This window comes from Akebia trifoliata, chromosome 5, assembly GCF_017979445.1.
Source record: "Akebia trifoliata isolate Shusen 1 chromosome 5, ASM1797944v1, whole genome shotgun sequence".
NCBI lineage: Eukaryota > Viridiplantae > Streptophyta > Magnoliopsida > Ranunculales > Lardizabalaceae > Akebia > Akebia trifoliata.
In genome coordinates, this window is record NC_141379.1 from 35,620,871 (window position 1) to 35,644,855 (window position 23,985).

The following is a 23,985-nucleotide window of genomic DNA, read 5'->3' on the forward strand; positions in this document are numbered from 1 at the left end:
TCATCCTCACTAAAAATCAGCCCATTTCAAAATTTCTAACCCCATAAAAAATGATTTACAAAAAATGGACGGTTCACAAATTTTAACTTGTAAATATAGGATTAAAATTTTTGAAATGGACTGATTTTTGATGATGATGATCTACTAATCATAGAGATCATCCTCACCAAAAATCAACCTATACCAAAACTTCTAATCCATGTAGGACAAAACACATTTGTTAAAGTGTAAGGTAAAACTTAGGGTATTGAACATTTCCATATATATATATGTAGGTCCGTTCAGCAACAAACATTTTGGCAAAACATTTTTTAAAACATGGGTTAGAGGTTTTGGAATGGGCTGATTTTTGGTGAGGATGATCTCTACGGTGAGGAGATCATCATCACTAAAAATCAGCCCATTCCAAAACTTCTAGCCCCAGTTTACAAGTTGAAAAATCGTGGATCGTTCATTTTTTGTAAATTATTTTTGATGGAGTTAAAAGTTTTGGAATGGGCTGATTTTTGGTGATGATAATCTCCTCGCCGTAGAGATCATCCTCACAAAAAATCAGCCCATTCCAAAATCTCTAACCCATGTTTTGAAAAATATTTTGTCAAAATGTTTGTTACTAAACATTTCCATATATACATACATATAGGGTCAGGTTCAAACGACAACCATTTCTACACACATATAGACAACGTGTTTTGTCTTATATGGGCAAAAATGTTTGGAATGGACTGATTTTTTGTGAGGATGATCTATGTGATGAGGAGATCATCCTTGCCAAAAATCAGCTCATTATGAAACTTGTAGGGGTTAGAAGTTTTGGAATGGGCTGATTTTTGGTGAGGATGATCTCCTCACCGTATAGATCATCCTCACCAAAAATCAGCCCATTCCAAAACCTCTAACCCATGTTTTGAAAAATGTTTTGCCAAAAAGTTTGCTAAAAAGTTGGCCATTGGACGCCCCCCATATATATATATATATATATATGGGTCCCGTTCGGCACCCTAAGTTTTACCACACACTTTAACAAACGCGTTTTGTCTACATGGGTTAGAAGTTTTGGAATGAGCTGATTTTTGGTGAGGATGATCTCTATGGTGAGGAGATCATCCTCACCAAAAATCAGCTCATTCCAAAACTTCTAACCCCATCAAAATTGATTTACAAAAAATTGACGGTCCACGATTTTTCAACGTGTAAACATGGGGCTAAACATTTCGGAATGGGCTGATTTTTGGGGAGGATGATCTTCTAATCATAGAGATCATCCTCACCAAAAATCAGCTCATTCCAAAACTTCTAACCCATGTAGGACAAAAAACGTTTGTTAAAGTGTGTGGTAAAACTTAGGGTGCTAAACATTCCCTATATATATATATATATGGGTCCTATCCGTGGCCAACAGTTTGGCAAACATTTTGGCAAACACTTTTTCAAAACATGGGTTAGAGGTCTTGGAATGGGCTGATTTTTGGTGAGGATGATCTCTACGGTGAGGAGATCATCCTCACAAAAAATCAGCTCATTTCAAAATTTCTAGCCCCATTTTACAAGTTGAAAAATTGTGAACCGTCCATTTTTTGTAAACCATTTTTGATGAGGTTAGAAGTTTTGGAATGAGCTGATTTTTGGTGATGATGATCTCCTCACCATAGAGATCATCCTCACCAAAAATCAGCCCATTCCAAGACCTCTAACCCATGTTTTGAAAAATGTGTTTGCCAAAATGTTTGCCAAACTGTTGGCCATTGAACGCTACTCTATATATATATATATATATATATGGGTCCCTATCCGTGGCCAACAGTTTGGCAAACATTTTGGCAAACACTTTTTCAAAACATGGGTTAGAGGTCTTGGAATGGGCTGATTTTTGGTGAGGATGATCTCTACGGTGAGGAGATCATCCTCACCAAAAATCAGCTCATTCCAAAACTTCTAGCCCCATTTTACAAGTTGAAAAATTGTGAACCTTCCATTTTTTGTAAATCATTTTTGATGAGGTTAGAAGTTTTGGAATGGGCTGATTTTTGGTGATGATGATCTCCTCACCATAGAGATCATCCTCACCAAAAATCAGCTCATTCCAAGACCTCTAACCCATGTTTTGAAAAATGTGTTTGCCAAAATGTTTGCCAAACTGTTGGCCATTGATCGCTACCTTATATATATATATAATGGTCATATGATTATCCACCCATTTTCATTTGAATGGATAAACTTGAAGGCAAAATTTTGAGAGAAACACCTCTCTCTCTCTATTGGATTACACATGTCATTCTGAAGGATGTGTTCAAAATTTAAAAAATAAAGGAGTGTGAAATAGTCAAGCCACCTGTCTTATAATGAAGAAGGTACTCCAAAGTCGGACCCCATTCCATGAAGGGTATCTATCACATTTGATGTGCTGGATTATATTTGGTCAAATCTTATTAAAAAAAAACAATAAAAGGACACGTGTTGTATGCTTCCCTCGCTCTATGCTTACGCTGCAACCAAAGAGAACTGCAAACTTAGAAGGAAGACGCGCCCATGTTTTACCTTAATAAACTGCAACCGACCACTCGCAACGTTGATTGTTGTTGACTCTACTTTCTCGATTGGATACACACAACGTGGCAGATGTCAAGAGATTACTTAAACGGAAAGAAAAGAAGTTAAATCAAAATACAGTGATACATTTATATAAAACTTCTACTTCAACCCCTTTCTTTTGACTTTCAATCCGGATTTTCGACTAATCCTTAATTCTAACGTTTTCTTCGTTAATTCATTCATTCTATTTTGAAGCTGTTATTTTAAAGTTAGAAGTAAATCTGACACAAATATATATGGCTTTGAATTTATTTCATTCCCCTACATTTTCATCAAAATTTGAAACACTGCTTAAGAAATACCACATGTAATTCAATGGAAAGAGTTTTTACTTCAAAGTTTACTAGTAGCAACCAAGGTGTTGGTTAATTCTTTTTTGATTTCACTTGAATTGATATGTTCTTAATAAAAGTTGGTGTGGTAGTATGTTAACAATACCCACCCTTTTCTCACTAAAGTAGTAAATATGTAAATTAAAGCTACTTTTGTAATTTAAATTGGAGTCTAGATCGTTTGCACCACCCATGGTGGAGGACTCCTCCCAGGCTCCCACACTTCAATATATGCCACTAGGGCTGGAAATGCATCGGTTCGGTATCAGATCAAATATCAAACTGATCCGAATTATTTTATTGTATGATCCGGATCCACCACTAAATTATTGAAGCAAATCAATTAATCCAAAACCCATCCGAACTGTAATACACCGAACAATATGAATTTTTACCCAAACTGATGGCCTCAAAATTTTGAAAGTCAAATATTTACCATGTGGCAATCAAGGAATTTGGATGTTAGTTTGCAATCCAACACCTATGAGTACTTGATCTAGACCCTTGAAGGCTTGAATTTGGCTGTGAGTCTGTGTTGCGTGAGAGAGAGAGAGACGTCTCAAATCGTTGAATATCATCGTCTACAGATCCTTTTGTTCAAGTGTTTCTGCGAATCCTTTCGTACTCTGATGTAACGTCCATTTTCTAAATTCCTAATGGTTCTTATGGTGTTGCTTCAAGATGATTGAAGTTGGGACTCCTTTTCCATAATTGGGCTAGCCCAATTACTTTGGACATTGTTAGGATCATGTTATCTTTCTTCTTCTACACATAATTTGAAGTGGGCTTGGGATTATTAGGAGATTCGAGAAACGATGATGGTGGGCTTGTGCTTGATGGATTAGACATTTGTAAACTTTAAAAGGATTGATTACTTGGATTTGTATCATTCTCACCTATTTGAGCAGAAACTTGACCTTTAGTTTGATCTCACACATTCTAATCTAAATATGATGATTCTTAGAGCATTATTTGATGCCCCCACAACTAAGTGCAAAGATGGGATTGGAGGGATAATTGTAATTGCCCCACCCCCTCGACTCTAATGTTTTGTTTGGAACCTGAATTTTTAACTTCTATATAGCCCCCAATATCATAAATTGGAGTTGCTAACTTTGCATCCGTGCCATCCAATGCCACTCAGTCCAACTCCAGCATAAAATCCTTGAAAACTCCTTATTGGTTTCTGAGGACTAATTTCTTCTCTTATAAATAAAAACAAATAAATTGGGGGCTTTTGAAATCTATATATGTAAGGTGGTGTGAACCTTAAAAGTAAGGTTGGAATTTTGTATTATTATGAATTATGAAAGTTCTCTTCCCTTCAAAATATCACACAAGAAGTTTTAATACAACTCTTCACTCAAATTTCATTTTTCTTAAATTCTTTCATAGAGCTCATTGCCCAGCTGCATCTCTCACTCCAACTCCTACCCATCTCAACACTCTCCTAAATACAACAGTTCAGATCAAAAACATTAGACATGCAACCCAAATACATGCCCAAATCATCACAAACAACTACACCTCCCTCCCTTTCCTCCTCAACAACCTCATCAACTCATATGCCAAAATCAGTCAACTCAATCAAAGCCTCCTCATATTCTCAAACACCCCAAACGATGCTAAGAACATTGTCACTTGGACCTCACTCATCACACATTTGTCCCATACCCACAAACCCTTTGAAGCCTTGACCCTTTTTAATCAAATGAGGAGAACAGGAGTCTACCCAAACCAATTCACCTTCTCTGCCATCCTACCTGCTTGTGCGGACACCAACATCGTATCTCATGGAGAACAAATCTCTTCTCTAATTCGTAAACACGGGTTCGAATCAGATCTCTTTGTAGGTAGTGCTATGATTGACATGTATGCCAAATGTTCTGACATGGAATCAGCAATGAAAGTGTTTGATAAAATGCCTGACAGAAACCTTGTTTCTTGGAATGCGATGATTGTGGGCTTCTCGCAAAACAAATTATATGATAGGGCAATTGGGGCTTTCAGGGATGTTCTCAAAGAGAAGTCAATTAGTCCTGATCAAGTGAGCTTTTCGAGTGCATTGAGTGCTTGTGCCAACATGGGTAGCTTTTATGTTGGGAAGCAATTCCATGGAGTTGTGATTAAGAATGGTTTGATCACTTTACCTTATGTGAAGAACTCCCTTTTGGACATGTACAGTAAATGCGGGTGCTTTGAAGATGCTGTCCAATTATTTACAACTATGGGAGATAGAGATGTTGTTACATGGAATGTTATGGCTATGGGGTGGGCACAAAATGACTGTTTTGAGGAAGCTTGCAATTTTTTTTGGGTCATGAGGAGTGAAGGGATATCGCCGGATGAGGCATCGTTCTCAACTGTGCTTCATGCTTCTGCTAATCTTGCAGCATTGGATCAAGGAACTTTGATCCACGATCAGATAGTCAAATGTGGTTTTATGGGGAATTTGTGTGTGGGGAGTTCATTGATAACAATGTACGCAAAATGTGGGAGCTTGGTTGATGCGCAGAGAGTGTTTGAAGAGACTGAGACTCGGAATGTGGTGTGCTGGACTGCCATAGTTGCAGCTTGCCAACAACATGGCTGCGGAGACCAAGTGATCGTACTGTTTGAGCAAATGCTGGATAAGGGGATTGAACCTGATCATATCACTTTTGTTTGTGTTCTTTCAGCTTGTAGTCATACCGGGCGTATAGAAGAAGGATTTAACTACTTTGATTCCATGAGTCGTGTGCACAAGATGAAACCCAGGTCTGAACACTATGCCTGCATGGTTGATATGCTCGGTCGAGCTGGTTGGTTGGATGAAGCGAAAAGGTTCATTAAATCTATGCCAGTTGAGCCGGACCCATCAGTGTGGGGAGCTTTGCTTGGGGCTTGTAGGAATCATGGGAATCTTGAGATTGGTAAAGAAATTGCAGAGAGGCTTTTTGAGATGGAACCGGATAATCCAGGGAATTATGTGCTTCTTTCAAACATCTATACACATTATGGAAGGTTGGAAGAAGCCAACAAGGTAAGGAGAATGATGGGGGTGAATGGGGTGAGAAAGGAGCCGGGGTGTAGCTGGATTGACATTAAGAACTTAACTTACGTGTTTACTGTGCATGACAAATCACATCCTAGGACAGATGAGATCTATGAGATGTTGCGCAAATTGGCCGAGTTAGTAAAGAAGAAAGGGTATGTTGCAGAAACCCAATTTGCTGTTAACAATGTAGAAGAACACAAGGAACAAAGCTTGTGGTACCACAGTGAGAAACTAGCGCTTGCATTTGGGCTGCTGGCCTTGCCAGTTGGTAGCCCAATTAGGATAAAGAAGAACCTAAGGACATGTGGTGATTGCCATACAGTTATGAAATTTGCTTCGGAGATTTTTGATCGAGAGATTTTTGTCAGGGATATCAACCGGTTTCACAAATTTTCCAGTGGTTTATGTTCTTGTGGGGATTACTGGTGAATGGTGATTGGGTGTCCCATTATTTGCTCAAACTAAGAGCACCATTTGAAAGATCTGTTTTGTATTATTTATCATATTGAAGTACATTTTGAAGATTGAAAGATCTCTTAGCTTGCTTCCGAGTAAAATAAGAAGAAAAGAGATCGCTTGGTCAGGAATCAAAATCACTGAGGGTTTTTGGACTAGGACATTAATTAGGTGTATATATTTTCCAATTTGATGATCTTGATCAATGTGAATGTCCATTACAGACACTTAGGTAGTGTGATGATATCTCATAATTAACTTACATTTATGCAACCAGATCAAGATGATTGCATCCGTGTGAGTGCATCTGCCACTTAATTAGGGTCCCATTCACTAAACCCAGGGGATTAAGGCAACACTCTCCGGTTGTGACACGAGGAAAAGGAGGACCACAAGCACTTAACAAAGTAAAATCACAAAAGGAAAAGTTAAAAAAAAAAAAAATGAAGATCATACCAATCTTCCAATATCTTTATAACTATTTATACTCATTGTCTATGATGAGTTTCTACCAAGTTCTGAAACATATTGAACCACTATGACCAAAAAAGACATGTATATCTATCTTTTGAGATGTATATATGGCTGTACATCTATAATCCAACAAATTTCACACCATAGTTTTGGGTTTCTCTAGAATTCCATACAATATAGTAAGTGAGTGAGTGAGAAGACTTGTATCAAGGATGGATGGAAGGATGGGTAAACACTAGCATTTATCTGCCCTTGTGATCTTCAGTCTTTTCACGGTGGTCAAGAAAATCCTGCAAAAGCAAAATATAAGTAACTTTATCAATTAATGTGAAACATGGGGATAGAAAAATCAGAGATATGTGACAGAGGAGTGTATTATAAGGTTCAGCTTACTCCCAAGGAACATCTCCCACCATCATCCAATCCCCCTCCATGTCTTCGTAAGTTAACACATGGGTTTGATCAGAATGGACTCCATCCATGTCAGGGGCTGCATATAAAAAAATAAAAAATAAAAATTGAAGGAAAATACACCCATAAAGTGATCCAATACAGCTTTGAAGAATACGATTCATTCAGATATAATGCTAGATGAATTTAGCTTAAAGTTTCTCCCTCACACACTTTATCTACAAACTTACATAAAATGGTGGTCCTGAACATATGCCCAAGCGTCCTGATTAGGCCATCATAATCACCATGGGAGAACAAATCCAGTTTCCTGCCAATTGGTATTCCGTCCATGTATACCTTGACGAAAAAGACGGGTTGATGTTGGTTAAATTTTCTTCTCAGGCACGGTTTGAGTGGTGGCCAATCTGAATTTTGTTCCCTAATTATATGCCAAATAAGAGATTAATGAAAAATGAAACTTAATTTGTAGAATGAGAAAATGAGTTTGGAATACTCATGCTGAGTAAAGAAAAGTAAGATATAGTTGGCTATGAATGTACTTCCTTCCACAAGAAGGGCGAAAACTCGTGAAAATATATATATGGGAAGGACGATCATATAATAAGTACATAATGAAGAAAAGTAAAGATAGACAGAGATATCAAATGGGCAAATATTGATTTTAAGTAGATTTCTGTCAACATTGAAGAAGGAAAAAAAAAAATAGAATTAATTGCAGGTGTTGTACCTTGAACTAGAAGAGGATTCGTCATGTTGTTGATAGATTGAATTAATGCTGAGTCCAAGCCTTAGATCTGTACTTAAGTCTCTGTGTGGAGGGAGAGAAGATGTATTAGTACTACTGCTATCAATTGATGAAGAAGAATTGCTACTTCTCCTCATTATTTATTTATGATTTGTGAAAGGAGATGAAGTTAAAGAAAGAAAGAAAGAAAGAGAGAATGTTTGGCTGCCACCTTAGAGGCTTAAATAGCTGTTATGTGGAAAGAGTTGAAACTTGTAAGAAGAGGAGGGAGGGGATGATGTCGACCAGTTGGTTTCAAATGTCATGAGAGTGGCAGACATGCTGACGTGGAAAATGCAACGTGGCCTGATTAAAAAGCAACTTAGGCTTATTAGTCTTAACTAATAAGTGTAATATCTTTTGATTCTGGATCTTATGCATCCAGGGTGGAGGATTGAAACCCTCCTTCCACAGTTCAATACACATACACGGAAGTGGATCCTCTGTAGCACACGGTTCATGAGGCACCTGTACCACAGATCCAACAGATGAGAGAGAGTTATCTTAGAAAAAAAACAATTAACATCTCAACCTCTTGTTGTGATCACGATTTAGATCTGATTTAAAAAATACCCAATATTTTTAGTGTGGGCCGGGATCTAAATATATGACTGATGTGATGTTCTTCCAACCGTTGGATCTTTGCTACATGACGCTATAAGAACCGTGTGCTATAGAGGATCCGCTTCTTCAATATACACCCCACGTAACCCATAATTCAAGGAATTAATGCCTATGTGGCAAGGAATTAAAATTTCTTGAATTATGGCTTATGTGGCATGTATTGAGGCATAGGAGGAGGATTTCAATCCTTCACCCCGAATGCAGACAATCTGTGGACTCAATGTCAACGTTCTTGAAAAAAGAGCTCATTCACTGCCAAAACAAGACCTTAAGATTTGCCATTAATCTTGAGATCTTGTTTTGAATCTTAAGATATTGTTTTGACGGTGCATGAGCCTTAGAAAGGCTAGTCGACCTCTACCATTTAACGGATGAAATTTTTTGGATGAAAATTTCCCATTTCCTAGTGCCAAGGACTAATTTTGACTCAAAACTCATCGTTGCACGCTCTTTCAGGTCCACGGAACTCAAATGAATGGAGAGCGAATCCACTTAATCACTTTTTAGTTATAGTCGCAGGGGCAGATCCAGGAAGGGTTCAGAGGGGGCAACTACCCCCCTCCCCTCAACCTTTTGGTTGTTTTAAACACCCCTAGATTTTGGTTATTATTTGAGATACACCATGTTTTCAAGTTGATGACATGCCCCCTGTGACTTTGATTCCCACCCCCCAATTCAATTTTTGCCTGCCCTCCATGTTATAATTGATTTAGATAGCACCCTACAATTTGTTAAATATTTGAGATACCCCCACCTATCAAACTATTGACATGAACTTTTTGACCTTGTTGTCCCCCACCTTTTCAAAAAAAAAATGGGCGATTTAGGCACTCCTCTTTTAAATTAGTGAATATTTTATATATCATTTGTTTTTATACTAATGGCATGCCTTCTCCTACTTTTTTAGACTAACAAAAATCCAAATATCTTCATTCTTAACCTAAGACCCCATTTTTCTCCATAATATCAGACATCTTCAAACTCTTCTACCTCTTAGTACAGTAATTTTGATTTATTTAAGTTCATCTTCTAGCCAACGTTTTGAACATCATCCTAAATCTCTTGTAGAAAATCTTAGAATTTTCTATCAAAATTAAAAATCTCACCATCTTCTACTCTTAAAATCCTATCTAGTTCTTAGATTTGATGATTAAAGTAGATTAACTTAAAGTTGAAAACTCAATTTTACCAAAGAGGTTGAAGATGACTGATTTTGCAAAAAGAAATTGAAGGATTTTTTGTCTTAGGTTGAAGATAAGGGAATGAAGTCATTTGTAGAAGACTGAGGTCAAGAGAGCATGTAAGTGTTTTAGTGAAATTTGAGATAGAATGGTGATTATCTAACTTAGGCATGTGGCATACTCAATTAACACCCCTGATGTGACAGGCTCGAAAATTGTAAATCTGCTCTCTTGAAGATACAAAAATATGGTTCCTCATAAAAAGATGTTTTTTTGTTTCCCAAGGAGAGCAGATCTATGGTTTCTGAGCCTATCACTTCAGGGGTGTATATTGAGTACGCCCTGTGCCTAAGTCAGATTAATCCGACTCTTTGAGATAAGCTATGTTTTGAAAAGGAATAGACTGGACTCTTCACTTGAGTCTTCTCTCATAGACTAATGGGAAATGACCTCAATGTCCTTTTCTTCAATCAAACTCTAAATGTCCTTTTGAAAATATTATAAACATGAGCATGTTATATATTATCATACAACAGCAGCTTAAGAATGGGAAAATAGAAAAAAAGAAAAATGGTAGCCCATTTGATGTATTATGCGACCACTAACTTTATAAAGCTAAGCTTTATTATACCTTCCAGGCCTATATGTTCAAATATAGCATACCTACTACTGTTTCTGGAGTGTATTTTTTTTTTTTTTTTTTCTTTTGCTGGTATAAGCAAGTGGGTTAGTGGTCATTGTTTCTAGGTTAAGCATGCCAACATACGTGGGTGTGGCTCCTCCTGCAAACGGTCAAGATGCAGATTTGCTCCATGGGTGATATTTTGATATTATTGTGGATAATATTTCAATTCCTATTAGAAAGAATGTGCTAAGTAAATATTGAGTGTACATTTTTCTCCACTCGCAAGTGTATCATACCCTAGTTAACCCTCATGACCCTCTTATGTCCATAGTCCACCCCCTCTCCAACAGACTGGTCTTTTGGAATAATTGGTTGTCTTACAGTTAAAGATACAAAGGGAGGCGACACTAAGAAAGCTGATCAAGATATTGGAGATGGACATAATTGAATTAACAGAAGATTCAATTAATTTCAGACAAAATTCGTTCTCTTGATCCCAAAGTCTTGAGATAGAACTTTCATGATGATCATGACGACGACTTAGGACACAATGTTCCTGATTCGGTTGGTTGTTAATCTCATAGAGGGGCCAACTTAGCTTGCAAGGGTTATGAAGGTCTGGGCTGGCTTTTTGCACGTACAAAATTATACATTTCTGCACAAGAGGAGTCCATGAACCCCCTCCCTCCCACACACACAAAAAAAAAACAAAAAAACAAGAAAAGCAGGATAGGACCACAAACCCACACAGGAAAATGGAGACATAGTTGCACTGGCATGTCATATTCCCCACCCAACTTAAATTGTGATTATGCTGTGGACACTAGAGTCTATTTCGAATCAGAAACCCTTGGTTTCTGTCTCCATGCATGGCCCGACTGTCCTCCTCTTGGGACCCAACGTCGTACATGCCCAGAAAGAGAGTGCCAACCAATTTGGCATAACAATTAGTGTCCACACTTGCTTTGCTTCAATTCAACAATAACTAATTTAGCTCCCATGTACCGAATTTTTTAAAAGGTAGTAAATTCTGCATGACATATTGTTTCAGCAGCATATGAATCTTCTTTTTTCCATTTTCTATATTTATAAATTAGGCAATATTTTCAAGCAAGGTATTTTTCCTCTTATATTACCTGAAGGTACTCCTCACAGTTACTGTCGTTCGACTCCTACGTGCATGTCATGATCTTCCAATAAAAAAGAAATGTAATTCAAGTTATTACTTTTGAACCTAGCTCCATGTACAAATTAAGTTCCTGCTGCCATATATAAGTTGTAGGGGTAAATATCGCTGAATCAGTCCGATCACTGGATCAAACCATTATCAGTTTTTAATGGTGTCAAACACTATTAAACTTGTGCAATGAAGAGAGCATGTGAAGTAGGAGAGAATGAGAAGATTTGACTAATTAATTAGGGGGTTAAGGTTAGGTCGAGCGATGTCAAAAGTAGAGAGTTAAAGTTTTCAAGGAGTCATCTCCCTTCCTAGAGGTCTAGGGGCCCTTTATAAAAATGTGATCAACTATGAAAGGACAATGATGTCAAAAGCTTATTATCACTAGTCTTATTGGCTAGGGGCTTGATGACACATGGATAAAGTGATAACCTAATCGTTCAAGCCTGATATATCATCAGCTCTTTCTCTATGAGTGATCTTGCATGGATATATATAAAAGACTGTTCGGAAACTATAAAAAGAGCCAAACATTTTTCAATATATGGTGTGGGAGTGATCTCCATGGTAAGAAGATCATCCTCTCAAAAAATTAGTCCATTCTAAAACTTCTAACACTAATTTACAAGTTGAAGAATTATGGACAATCATTTATTTGTAAATCACTTTTGATGGGGTTAGAAGTTTCAAAATTGACTGATTTTTTCCAAAACTTCTAGCTCACATAGTAAAAAATGATTAGGTCACTTTAGGGCCTCTGAATGCTCCTCCCTTAGCACCAAACTATACCATTTGCCTTCGTGGTTATATGAAGATGACATTACTGGACACAAGTGTAATATTTGTTAGGTATTGCTTGACTTCATTAGTCCACATGACAATCTAATTCGCATTTTGGTGACCTAACTCATGTGCCAGTTCATAAGATGTGGTGTAAATGTGTACGTGATACCCATTTTTTATTTTTATTTTTTGATAACGTTGTGATACCCAAAATTTTGTTACATATATACAGTACTTTTCATCATTGTTTTCAAGGAGAACAGATTATCTCTGTTTTTTGTAGGATGCTATGAGCATCCAACTAGCTAGGTGTGACATTCAAGTTATTTCAACCCGAAAGATTAAGGGTGTGTTTGAAAACGGAAAGTTGTGTGCGAGAGTCCATGACTCGCACTAGTTACTTTAAATTGTGTGTTTGATAAAATTAACCCTCACAAGTAATGGACTCTCCTACTTTACAACTATCGGTTTTACACGAATTTCAACTTTTATTGATTTTGATGAAAGTTGAGCACTATCAAGCTCACCAGGTATTCTCTCTCTCTCTCTCTCTCTCCCCAGCCCATGCTTTGCTCCCCGTCTCTGTCTCTCTTTCAAAACCAACAACCTTGGTCTTCAAGCATTCCAACCTCTGCTTCATGGTCTCCATCTCTATCCCCATCTCCATAACCCAACCTCAAGCTTCACCACTAGCCTTGGATTCCTGCATCTTACATCCACAAATCAGGGGAACGTCTCCCTCCTCACTCCTCTCTATCATCTAATCAGATTGATCAGTAAGATCCTCAACAATGGTCTTGATGAGCTAAAATCATGGAATGAATATCTTGCTTCCCAAATATGGGTTTTCTCGTTCTAGAGCCATTATGAAAGGTAAGCAACTCCGATCGAGTCTTGTACCCAGTTCGAAAATCGGAACTAGTGCTATTCGCTTCTTGAGTGTATATTCTGATAGTTCTATAAAAAGGGGAAGAATGTCGAAGGAAATTTTCTTTACATCTTCTATGTTGTCAAACACCCAAGTTAAAATTATCTTACAGAAGTTGAAGTGTCATGAGTTCAACTCTCATTTCCCAAACACACACTAAATTGCTGTTTGTCTCTTCCACCCTTGGTAGGGCCGGGATACAAAATTACAAACTACCCCTCCCTCTGGCCTCTACTATTGTATTTGTACGGGTTTCCCGTTTTTTCTTCTTTCTCACTCATGAAAATTTGAAAACAAAGCCTTTATATTAAGTTTCTTTTCAAAGCGCCCAATCAAATCAGGTTTGATTTGAATTACTGAGTCGATCTAATGAGACTGAACCAAGAAAAACAGAGTCAGAGCCAATGCCTTGGGGGTGAGTATAGATTTGCAGTTAACAAATGAATTGTGCTATATTGAAGTTGTTTGTCAGGTACAGATAAAATTAACGAATGAGGTACGTATGCATGGTGAACATGCTGAAGCTAGATTTTAGATTTTAGTACGTGTGTGATTTGTCAAACAGCAAATCATCAAAATAGTATCTCGGGTCCATGTTGTACGTGTGTGATGTCACCTGCCCTAGGATGATATGTCCCTTTAATGTGGTGTTTAAGGTCCCCACATAAACATTGGTTCAATAAGTTATGTGTGTGTGTCGCTTATGACGTAATTATATATTATTATTGATCAAGATACTAACAACTTATATCAATGGATAAAGATTGACAAAACCTATAGTTTTTTGTATTAAATTAATACAATGTAAATGCAACTATTGTAGAAGATATAAACAGTGGTCATTTAGGGGGAGTTGTAATATTGATTAAGACAAGTTGGTAGAAAGAGAAAAAGGAGGGGAAGCTGTTCTGTTTTTGTTGAGTTGGAGGAGACAAAGTGGGCAATGGGTTTGAAAATTTTCAGATTTGGACAAAAAAGTGCAAGTTTGAGTTGATGGAAGGTTTGAACTTTGAACTCATTTCAAAAGAAAAGACAAACAAAGACGTCCCCAGGAGAAATGCACTCGATTTAATCCTAGACACCTACCTAACTGGATACAAGGTTCAAATTCAATATTGTATACTCCTCAATTCAACCTCTCTTCTTTTCTTCTCTCTCTCTCTCTCTCTTTCAACATTTGCATTGGCCCACTTATTTATGTGAGATCGTGTCAATCGAAGCACATGAAAACCTTGTGTCAAAATCAAACGAATAAGTGGTGAGGAAAAAATATCAAAAGACAATGGACGTAATTCTAGATTTTTGACTACAGGGATTCATGTCTACATTAATGAGTAAGACCCCCCCCCGGCGGGCAGGGTGGTTGAGAAGGTTGAGAAACTCATTCCTATTAGAGATTTTGTAGATTGATATATAGATAACTTTATCACAGAGTATAGTGGCCTAATAACATCATATACACCATTCCTGGTCTACATGACCAATTTGGATATGTTTAGTGTGCGAAAGTGATTACTTCTCTGAGGTAGCTTGCACATGATCAAAAGCCAATGATGAGGGAGAAAATTGCTTACCTTATGACTTTGTGCAACCTCTCTCCCCTTAGCATTCCAAAGCACAAATAATCAAACACCAAACAAAGGACAATTAAGGAGAAGATTTGATGTGGGCATGATGTTAAGAGATGGGAGTATGGACTACCCTCCCAACAATATCATTGCGTTGTCCCCATTTCTCCTTACTAGGTTTCATCGATTGGAGAACCCAATAAATAAAGTTCATTGCAAGAACCTTCTATCCTCTTCAGCGTGTCTAATCCCCCTCCTGTTTTTGTTTTGATTATTCTTTTCTCAGTCAAACGTAGAAGGAATTAGTGTTTGATTTTCACATGTAAGCATGCCCCCATGATGAGTTACCACGTGGGAGTAGGGGGCATGATCCCATTTTCAGGCTTGCTTTATGAGAGTACCTCAACACACATTCCTTTAGAATGTTGGGTTTGGGCTTGAAAAACGTGTTCATTTTGTTGAGTAGATGGATATTGGGTCAACAAAAAGCTCAATAAAATTGTGTTAGGCTTGTTTCCCCTTTTTTATCAATATATTATACTTTTCAAAACAAAAAAAAAATTCACTTTAACATCAAAATCATTCGAACAAACTGAGATTTGCTCCCAAAGGTCTATAGCATGGAATGCGCCTTTTACCAGTTTGGCAGGGGCGCATGTTCTTGTTTTTCTACCTTACTAAAAGAAAAAGAAAAAATAAATAAATAAATACTATACAGGAGGTACAGTAACAGTACTACCTCTCATCCTAGTGCATGCCATAATATTCACTTGAGATTCTTCCTAATCCACAATCTAAAAAATACTACTAGGATGACCTTTCATCAGTAGTGAAGAGATATGCTTGTAATAGGTCTTTCTTCTTTTAGGCCAGGCCAGGCAGGAAGGGCTTAAACTATATTTCAAAAGATGAGAAAAGCTCAGATTCTTCCATACAAAACCAAAACAAGAAAAATTAAAATAATAGTAAGTACAAGACACATTTATAGATAAGATGAAACAAAAACTGGTGAAGGAAATCTCTCCAGAAAGTACATCAAATTTTTTTTTTTTAATGCATGTATACCAGCAATAAGGTGTTTTTACTTGAACGAATACTTTGACAAAAATTTAGATACCTCAACTGCACTCTCATAAGCACCCTCCACACATCGACCCAGGGCTACCCCTGATACATAATTGCCCCCAAGAAATAGTCCCTCAAACCCACCATCTCCGAGAGCACCTTTAGCAGATTCAAGGAGATCGAGATGGCCAATCAAGAACTGGGGTATGGCTTGTGGCCACACACGTACTCCAAGAACAAGAGGATCAATTGCATTTGGATTTATAAGCATCTTTCTAAGGTCTCGATCAACTGCCTCCACAAGCTCACTCTCGGTCTGCAATCAATATATAACATGATTTATTTATAATTTAAAAAAAATGGTCAGAAAGAGCAAAAAAAAAAAAAAAATTGGTTGTAGAAATTAAGACTCTAGACAGCCACAAAAGAATACATAGGTTGGAGAACATTAATCCCAGTTACACAGCCACAGGAGAAGTGCAATCCAAACTATAAAATGGATAGTTTGGCATGGAAGATCTCCAAGGTAGGTCAAATCAAATGGTAGGATCTACCGACCAGCTTCACGGCCCATGTAATTGTCAGTCAACAGTCCTACAAAGACTGCTTGATGGGTAATTTAGATTCCTCTAAAGAGAAACATAAGTTTAATCTTTCTGTCTACAAGTTCTGTACATTATCTCAAATAGATGCTGAAATTATGCATTCCACCACAAACTAGTAATACTCAGTGATGATGTGCTACCTTGGACAAGATTCCAGGATTGGTAGCGCCTCCTATATAGTTCAAAAGCAGCACCCTTCCAGGTGGCGCTCGGTTTGGAAAAAGTGATGAACTGTATATTGTTCCTGCATGCATTAAGAAAATATCAGCTTCAGTGATCATTTTTCTTCCACATCTTTTCAGGAACATCGTTCAATCTTTTTTTTTTTTTTTTTGAAAAGTAACCTAATATTATAAGTAGAAATGTGAGAAGTTCGGTAAGCAGATCTGTCGATTGAGATACAACAACCGGCCAGTAAACTTCTCTCTTTGTAAACATTGTTCATTCTTCAATGCATGTGTAGCGTGTAATTTTATTAGGTAATGGTAGTGGAGGAGTGAGGGGCAAGGATCCTGATTGTTCAAAAGAAAAAAATCGTACCTAAAGTCTCCACTCCTTGACTGCGTGGGTGCAACTGGCCAAACCCTTTCAATTCGCCATCTACCAAACACTCCTTTCGAATTGCTTCCTTTGGATATGAAATAGAAACTGCTGCAACTGGTGGGTAATAAAACTTTGAAAGTGCATCTGCAGCAGGGCCCTGCCAAGTCAAGGTTACAACCTATTAGCTGTAACTGATTAGCAATGACGATGATGAATAATGACTCCTACATTCATCCGGTATTTTTTTTTCCTATTCTTTAAACAATACAAAAATTGTAATCTGGTAGGTGCTTCTACTAATTACACATCACCTAACCAGAATGGCAAGAAATGCATGCCCATAATGGGATCATCAAGTAGATTGTTTTTTTTATTTGATAAGCAAGTAGATTGTTTTGTCATCATTTGCAAATGCAAGGTGGCAACCAATTCATGTAGAACTGTTGCACAAATATTTCACCAGTTGTAGGAGATAAATATTCCAAAAAAATAAAAAATTGGATCCCACAATCTTAAACCTAATAGTCCAACATTTTTGACAAATTTAAGGAACAAAATTGACACAGTTTCATTCATTAAAGTATAATTTCTAATAAATTGAGCAAAAAGATTTATTTGAGATAATAAGCCACAATGCATCCAAGCCATGCGGAAATGAATGAGTCCAACAATCCCCATACACTCATCCAATTTGAAAACCACATGTATTGACCAGTTTATCCAAATTACGACTGATCCACATTCCTTAAATGCAACTAATTCGGAAGTTCGTTTTGCATCAATTGACAATATACAATCTGAACCAGAGCAGATGAGGAGATGGGAAAGAGGAACATACAGAAAGTGGGCGTAACAAGCTACTGGCAACATGGGATGGAACAGTCAGGACAACACTTTTTGATTGGACTGAAATCAAGCCTTCTGGTGTTTCGAACGTCAAAGTATATCCCCCACTCTCCAATTTTTCAATGCTTGTAAGTTTCCAAGATACCTTAACTTTGCCTCCCAACCTGAAAAGATAAATACAACTTCATCAGAATCATAAAAGAAAAAAATTCACAAGGAGCCAATGGTGTAAAAGAACCACTGTAGTGGTATTCTTTAGATTAAAAGGGGACCTGATAGAAATTGCATCTGGCAACATAGAAAGCCCTCTCTTAAAAGATCCAACTGTCTGTCCCTTTGGTTTTGGCAATCGCCTGCATGTTAACTCAGTTCAAGACAATGGAAAAATACACTGAAGTAAGCTACAAGCAAGATAAGCTGCAATGCATCAACTATATTACGGATCTCGAGGTGGTTTGGGATTTTTATTCTTCTCCTGAACTGTTTTGAAGGTGCCACCAATAATACTACCGCCAATTTGTTCTAGCTTCCAAACTCTTCCAAATGCTGCTTTCATGCTCAGCTTTGAAGGATCACCCGCATAAACACCTGCATAAGCCATTTTCTCATAAATAAAACTAAAGTCACCAACCTAAGAAAAAACAAAAAAAAATTTGCGTGCAAGGAGGTGAAAGTTTACACGGCAGACAAGCATAACCAAACAAAAAATGACAAAAACAGTACTGCCACATACTCAAATTCTACAAACCACACATGGTAAGATTGAATTTCTCAGAAATTAAAAGACCAACAATCAGCACATATATATGTTAGAAAAGTGTGTGTGTGTGTGTGCGTGTTGGGGGGGGGGGGGGGGGGGAGGGGTTGAAGGGGTTCAAATTCCTGTACACTCTATTCATCATCCATGGATTGGACACCTCAGCTTCACCAAGAGCTGAGGTCCACCTGTGATAGTCAAGCACCTCGACTGCTTCTAGAGGCTGAGGTAATTCGACGAAACTTTCCAAAGATGGTACCTTAACCTTAGCATGGTCGAAGGTACTATGAACCCAAAATACCTCGGCTCCATCACGGTCAAGGTAGTTGGGTTTAGGAAGTATAGATTTATGTTAAGGGTGAAACCACCTAGGGTCATTCAACTCCCTTGGGTATGTTCATGACTGGCCAAATTTACATATGTCGTACCTTCGTTCAGCTCGATCCGAGCTCCAACGAGCAGGAGGCTGCTAGTCAACTGGCAAACCAGCCCCTTTTAAACCCCCCCCCCCCCCCCCCCAAATTAAAAGGGGTGGGGTTGTGGGGAGGGGGAGGGGGGCTTGGTTCTGGCTCATTAACACAACTGAGAGACCAAAAGTTCTTTCCCAAAATTGAATACTCTGTGGCCCCCTTCCATCCTCAACTACATTATCCCCAGCTTACTTACTTGTCGGGCTGTCTTTGACAGGCACCATACCTGTGTCCCACAGAAGTGACTTCACCGAAGAAGAAGAAGACAATCTGGCAGAGAAAAAAAAGAAAAACCAGAAGGTTTTGTTGAAGAAGAAAACCTCTACTGACACTACATCTCAAGAAGTGCATGACTGGAGAAGTCGCCACATTATACAAGATAAACGACTATAATATTATAACTTTAAGCAAGTCTTGTGTGTGTGTGTGGGGGGGGGGGGGGGGGTGGGTTTGTTCTGGCTCATTAACACAACTGGAGAGACTAAAAGTTCTTTCCCAAAATTGAATACTCTGTGACACCCTTCCATCCTCAACTACATCATTTCCAGCTTATTTACTTGTCGGCCTGTCTTTGACAGGCACCATACCTGTGTCCCACAGAAGTGACTTCACCAAAGAAGAAGAAGACAAACGGGGAGAGAAAAAAAGAAAAACTAGAAGGTTTTGTTGAAGAAGAAAACCTCTACCGACAATACATCTCAAGAAGTGCATGACTGGAGAAGTCGCCACATAATACAAGATAAACGACTGTAATATTATAACTTTAAGCAAGTCTTGTAAGAAAAATAGTTATACACTCTCAAAGGTATATGTATAGGATGTTTGATATGTAAGGTGGTATGACCGTGATCCATTACATATAGTCCATCAAAGCATTATGGTCTGGAGGATCACACTTCACATTGAGATGATAACGCCAGACTTTAGAGACTTCATGCAGGAGAAATGACAGGAGCTCTTTAAAACATGACATTTATGATGAACTTTAGCATCCATAATCTTCAACATGCATGCACTCTTTTTGATAGAACTGAATATTAAAAACTATGTTACTGCATATGCATATTTAGTTCCATTGTTCTTGAGCTCTCTGCATATGTGTCAATGACACCAAAGATTATCCATGTCCAATTAATAAGCGTGATGCCTATCTATGGAACTGCTGCACATATTTCCTTCTCAGCACCAGAGAATAAAACCTCCTGAAACAAAACCAAATATATACAATTGTTTCTCCACAAAAAGTCAAATTTCGTGTTGTTAACTTCGATCTTTGATGAAAAACTCTGACAAACATTAGAACCAATAGAAATTCATATAAGAGTGCAGATCTAAACAAGTTAGGTAAAAATTAGAAGGGCACTGAAAACATTAGCTATGCACCTGAACAGAATGGCTCTATAAAGCGTTCAAAAACCTCATCACCAAGATTACGACGCACAAACTCTTCAACTGATTCCTCATGATCCTGTAACCTTTGTCAAAAATTAATACATGAGAAAACCTATTCAACAATGCACAACAAGCCTACAAACAAATGGTTGATGAATTTATAAGCAACCATTTATTATAAAGGAATTTATAAAGAGAAATGATTAGGACAAACTGGTGGAGGAGGCCGAATGCCAATAGCACCAAATCCAGCCCGGAGCTTCCCAGGAATGCTCATCAAGTCAAAGAAAGGCAGATCAGTTGGTTTTGAAGGAACTGGCCTCAATTTTCCATCCCACAATACAAAACGCGGAGCATCAGGGTCTCCCAAAACAAGATCATCCTTTAAACCACTATCCACCTGCAACAAGAAGAGGTATTACAAGTTATATATAGTAATGAAAATTCATTTCAGCAAGAAGAATGTGATCATTTATATTAGCTATTGATACAAAGAAAAGCATGGCAACGGTATATTTGCAACATCGCCGAAAAACATTTATTAAACATTCTTTCCACGTAAAACAAATGCCTAGAAAGGCATAAAAGAAAACTAAGTTGCAGAGCTGTTAAATGAAAACAATTGTCTGGGTAATTATTACAACCAGGCCTACCATATCAATCTTGAGGTGTGTTACCATTGACTTACCAAGGTTAACACTACTGGCATGCCTCAAAAGATGAAGAATGAGATCATCACTCCTCAAATTACAACCAGGCCTACCATATCAATCTTGGATTTAGGAAGTTGGGTTCTTTGAATGGAGCTTTGTTAGGGAAGTGGCTTTGGAGGTTTGGTGGGAGAAGGAAGGGTTACGGCGTAAGGTGATTGCGGCGAAGTTCGAGGAAGACTCATTTGGGTGGGAAAGTGGTGAGGCTAAGAATCCTCATGGGTGAAGGGTGTGGAAAGGTATCCTTAAGGTTCTCCCTCAATTTAAGAAGAGGGTGGCCTTTAAGGTGGGAAGGGGTGATAGAGTTAAATTTTGGGAAGATTCTTGGTGTGGTGTGGGTCCCTTGAAGGAGCGGTTCCCTTCGTTGTATGTCATTTCTAAAAAATGGAATCTTTCGATAAGGTTTCGTGGAATGGGGATGGAGGTCCAACTTGGGATTTGGGTTTCAAGAGGTCTTTGAATGATTGGGAGTTACCAGAGGTTTCAGAGTTGTTGGATAGTTTTGATAATATTCCCCGGGGGCCATTTGGTGATGATTCAAGATTTTGGGTTGCTAATAACAAAGGGTTTTTTTCGGTGAGAGAGTTCTATAATGATTTGAGTAGGAGTTGTGATGATTCCTTCCCTCGTGTAGTTGTTTGGGGGCCCTAGGGTGCCTTCTAAAGTGGTTTTTTTTGTGTGGACTGCAGTTAAGGATAGATCTCTAATGCTAAATCAATTGAGAAGAAGGGATTTTTGTGGACTGAATTTATGTTAATTGTGCGTGGGTAATGAGGAGTCAGTTTTTCATCTTTTTGTGCAATGTCTAGAGGCAAAGGAGGTGTAGGATCACTTCTTCTCCCTGTTCGGAGTGGAGTGTTGTTTACCAAGTTCGATGAGAGGTGTCTTTGAGGAATGGCCTCAGTTGGGGATATGCTTTTGTTTATCCAAGAGGTTGATTTGGAGTTTAGCTTCATTCAAGGTTATGTGGGGCCTTTGGAAGGAAAGAAATGCTAGATTGTTTGAAGGGAAAGCTCAAGCCCCTCAAGAGTTATTTCTGTAAATTCTTGGGTTTTTATTTTTAAAGTGTAAGATCTTCAAGGAGTTCAAAGGAGGATTTTCTTGTCCGTTGAGATTTTGTTTGTAATTGTCGGAGCCTTAGGTTCTCTTGGAGAAGTTTTTCTGTCTTTGTTTACTTGTTTTCTCTTTGTAGGTCATCTCGATCTACCATCTATATTTAATTTTCCCCTTATCTATTAAAATAAAATATGCTTAATGTTTAAGGAAAACGGAAATTGGTCAATCATCTTTAACTTATATTGTAAATTGGCTGAATAGATTTGGAAGCATATTTTAATATTTTTTGGAGTGTATTGAGTCTCCCCTCGAGTATTATCAACTTAGTTTCCCAAAGGGATTATAGGGACATATCCATATTCTTTTGAAGTCTTCTTTACACCCAATTAGGAATCTAGGAAGAAAGAAAGACAAGGATCTTTAAAGATAAGCTTCTAATTCAAGCAATGAATTGAAAGAAAGAATCAAGTTGAAGAATTCCAGTAGGTATCAATTCATTATTCAAGGAATTTCAAAAACTTAGTTATAGTGACACCTTTTAAAGATTGGATCTCAGCCATTTGATATTCACTTTACTCTATTTTCATCCAAAAGGAGTGGTGCCTTCTGAGAAGGATGAAGTAAAACTCAATTCTAATGTTTCATGTTCGTTATCTTGGCAAGTTCATCCCCAACTAAACCGGCAGTGCTTTCCAAAATTATGATGGACTCTTTATGTTTCCTACTTGTTCAAGAGATTACTGCCTCCAGTACCCCATTAATGACCCCATACATAAAAACACTTAAAACAGTTGGGATTAGGTCATAATATTCTTCGATTAAAAAATAAATAAATGAAATTTTTCTTAAATTTATAGTGGAGAAACTTAAAGTTAAATACACAATTGAATTACATGCCAAGATTGAGGATTTGCCATCGAAACTGGAATGAAAGATTTCGAAGATAATCTTAGGGAGCAAAATATCAAAGACAAGAGAGGGGGAAAATAAATAATATACCGCCATGGTAAGCATGGGATCGGACGGTTGAAAACTGTTGGGACCTTCTTCCCAAAGGTATCCATCCCTCTCCACCGTTGTGATGTTCCCGCCAACGCGATCTCTGGCCTCCGTAACCAACACCTTTTCTGCAATTTCACCATGCTTGGTTGCAAGAGCTTGAGCAATGCAGAGACCACTAATTCCAGCACCCACGACTACACAGTCGACAGAGTAACCGTTCGATTTGTCTCCATCGACATTTAAAGGAGAAATTGTGGATTCTTTCGCGATCGAGCACCGAAAACTCGAGCGAGGGCCTTTGGTTCCTTTATCTTTTGAGGATTTCAGAGTTAGAGAAAAGGATGAGGAGAAGTTGAGAGGGAGGAACCACGTAGTAGACGATGTGGAGAGGTTTTGGCGAAAATTGATGACAGGGGAGCTATGGCGGATAGAGAAAAGAGGAAGATCTGTAAGTGTGGCCATGGCGTGGCCGTGGATAGATCACCGCTCTCTCTCTCTCTCTCTCTCTCTCTCACGTTATCCTTTTGAAGTTGTACGGGAAGTCTGTTGGTGGCGCGACTTGTT

At 38.0% G+C, this 23,985-nt stretch overlaps 2 protein-coding genes, 1 non-coding gene and 1 pseudogene across 3 annotated transcripts; 1 reads left to right on the forward strand and 3 right to left on the reverse strand.

The window, feature by feature from the left end:
* The first annotated feature begins 3,775 nt into the window (after positions 1–3,775).
* LOC147402631 (pentatricopeptide repeat-containing protein At4g14850 pseudogene) lies at positions 3,776–6,496 on the forward strand (annotated as a pseudogene).
* A 322-nt stretch (positions 6,497–6,818) lies between these two features.
* LOC147402632 (auxin-responsive protein IAA4-like) lies at positions 6,819–8,251 on the reverse strand. The gene is made up of 4 exons (XM_086444354.1): positions 8,033–8,251; positions 7,533–7,723; positions 7,285–7,381; positions 6,819–7,181 (listed from the first exon to the last, which is right to left on the reverse strand). The coding sequence occupies exons 1-4, from the start codon at positions 8,185–8,187 to the stop codon at positions 7,127–7,129; spliced, it is 498 nt and encodes a 165-aa protein (XP_086300480.1). The 5' UTR covers positions 8,188–8,251; the 3' UTR covers positions 6,819–7,126.
* Positions 8,252–15,935: 7,684 nt separating this feature from the next.
* LOC147402633 (Flavin containing amine oxidoreductase family) lies at positions 15,936–23,985 on the reverse strand. The gene is made up of 9 exons (XM_086444355.1): positions 23,419–23,985; positions 20,868–21,053; positions 20,645–20,729; positions 18,475–18,622; positions 18,307–18,387; positions 18,027–18,198; positions 17,186–17,345; positions 16,786–16,889; positions 15,936–16,356 (listed from the first exon to the last, which is right to left on the reverse strand). The coding sequence occupies exons 1-9, from the start codon at positions 23,881–23,883 to the stop codon at positions 16,057–16,059; spliced, it is 1,701 nt and encodes a 566-aa protein (XP_086300481.1). The 5' UTR covers positions 23,884–23,985; the 3' UTR covers positions 15,936–16,056.
* On the reverse strand, positions 17,006–17,082 carry LOC147402634 (small nucleolar RNA snoR109). The gene has a single exon (XR_015178985.1). It is a non-coding gene; the product is annotated as a small nucleolar RNA snoR109 (small nucleolar RNA).

What these genes read in the sequence shown, in the direction of transcription:
- LOC147402632 (XM_086444354.1), bottom strand. Translation starts at nt 8,187, where the DNA reads ATGAGGAGAAGTAGCAATTCTTCTTCATCAATTGATAGCAGTAGTACT. An exon ending in GTTCAGGACCACCATTTTAT is followed by an intron (nt 7,382 to 7,532) that starts GTAAGTTTGTAG and finishes TTTTATATGCAG; the next exon opens with CCCCTGACATGGATGGAGTC. An exon ending in GTGGGAGATGTTCCTTGGGA is followed by an intron (nt 7,182 to 7,284) that starts GTAAGCTGAACC and finishes TTGCTTTTGCAG; the next exon opens with GATTTTCTTGACCACCGTGA.
- LOC147402633 (XM_086444355.1), bottom strand. Translation starts at nt 23,883, where the DNA reads ATGGCCACACTTACAGATCTTCCTCTTTTCTCTATCCGCCATAGCTCC. An exon ending in ATCCCATGCTTACCATGGCG is followed by an intron (nt 21,054 to 23,418) that starts GTATATTATTTA and finishes TTCTTGTTGCAG; the next exon opens with GTGGATAGTGGTTTAAAGGA. An exon ending in GCATTCGGCCTCCTCCACCA is followed by an intron (nt 20,730 to 20,867) that starts GTTTGTCCTAAT and finishes CAAAGGTTACAG; the next exon opens with GATCATGAGGAATCAGTTGA.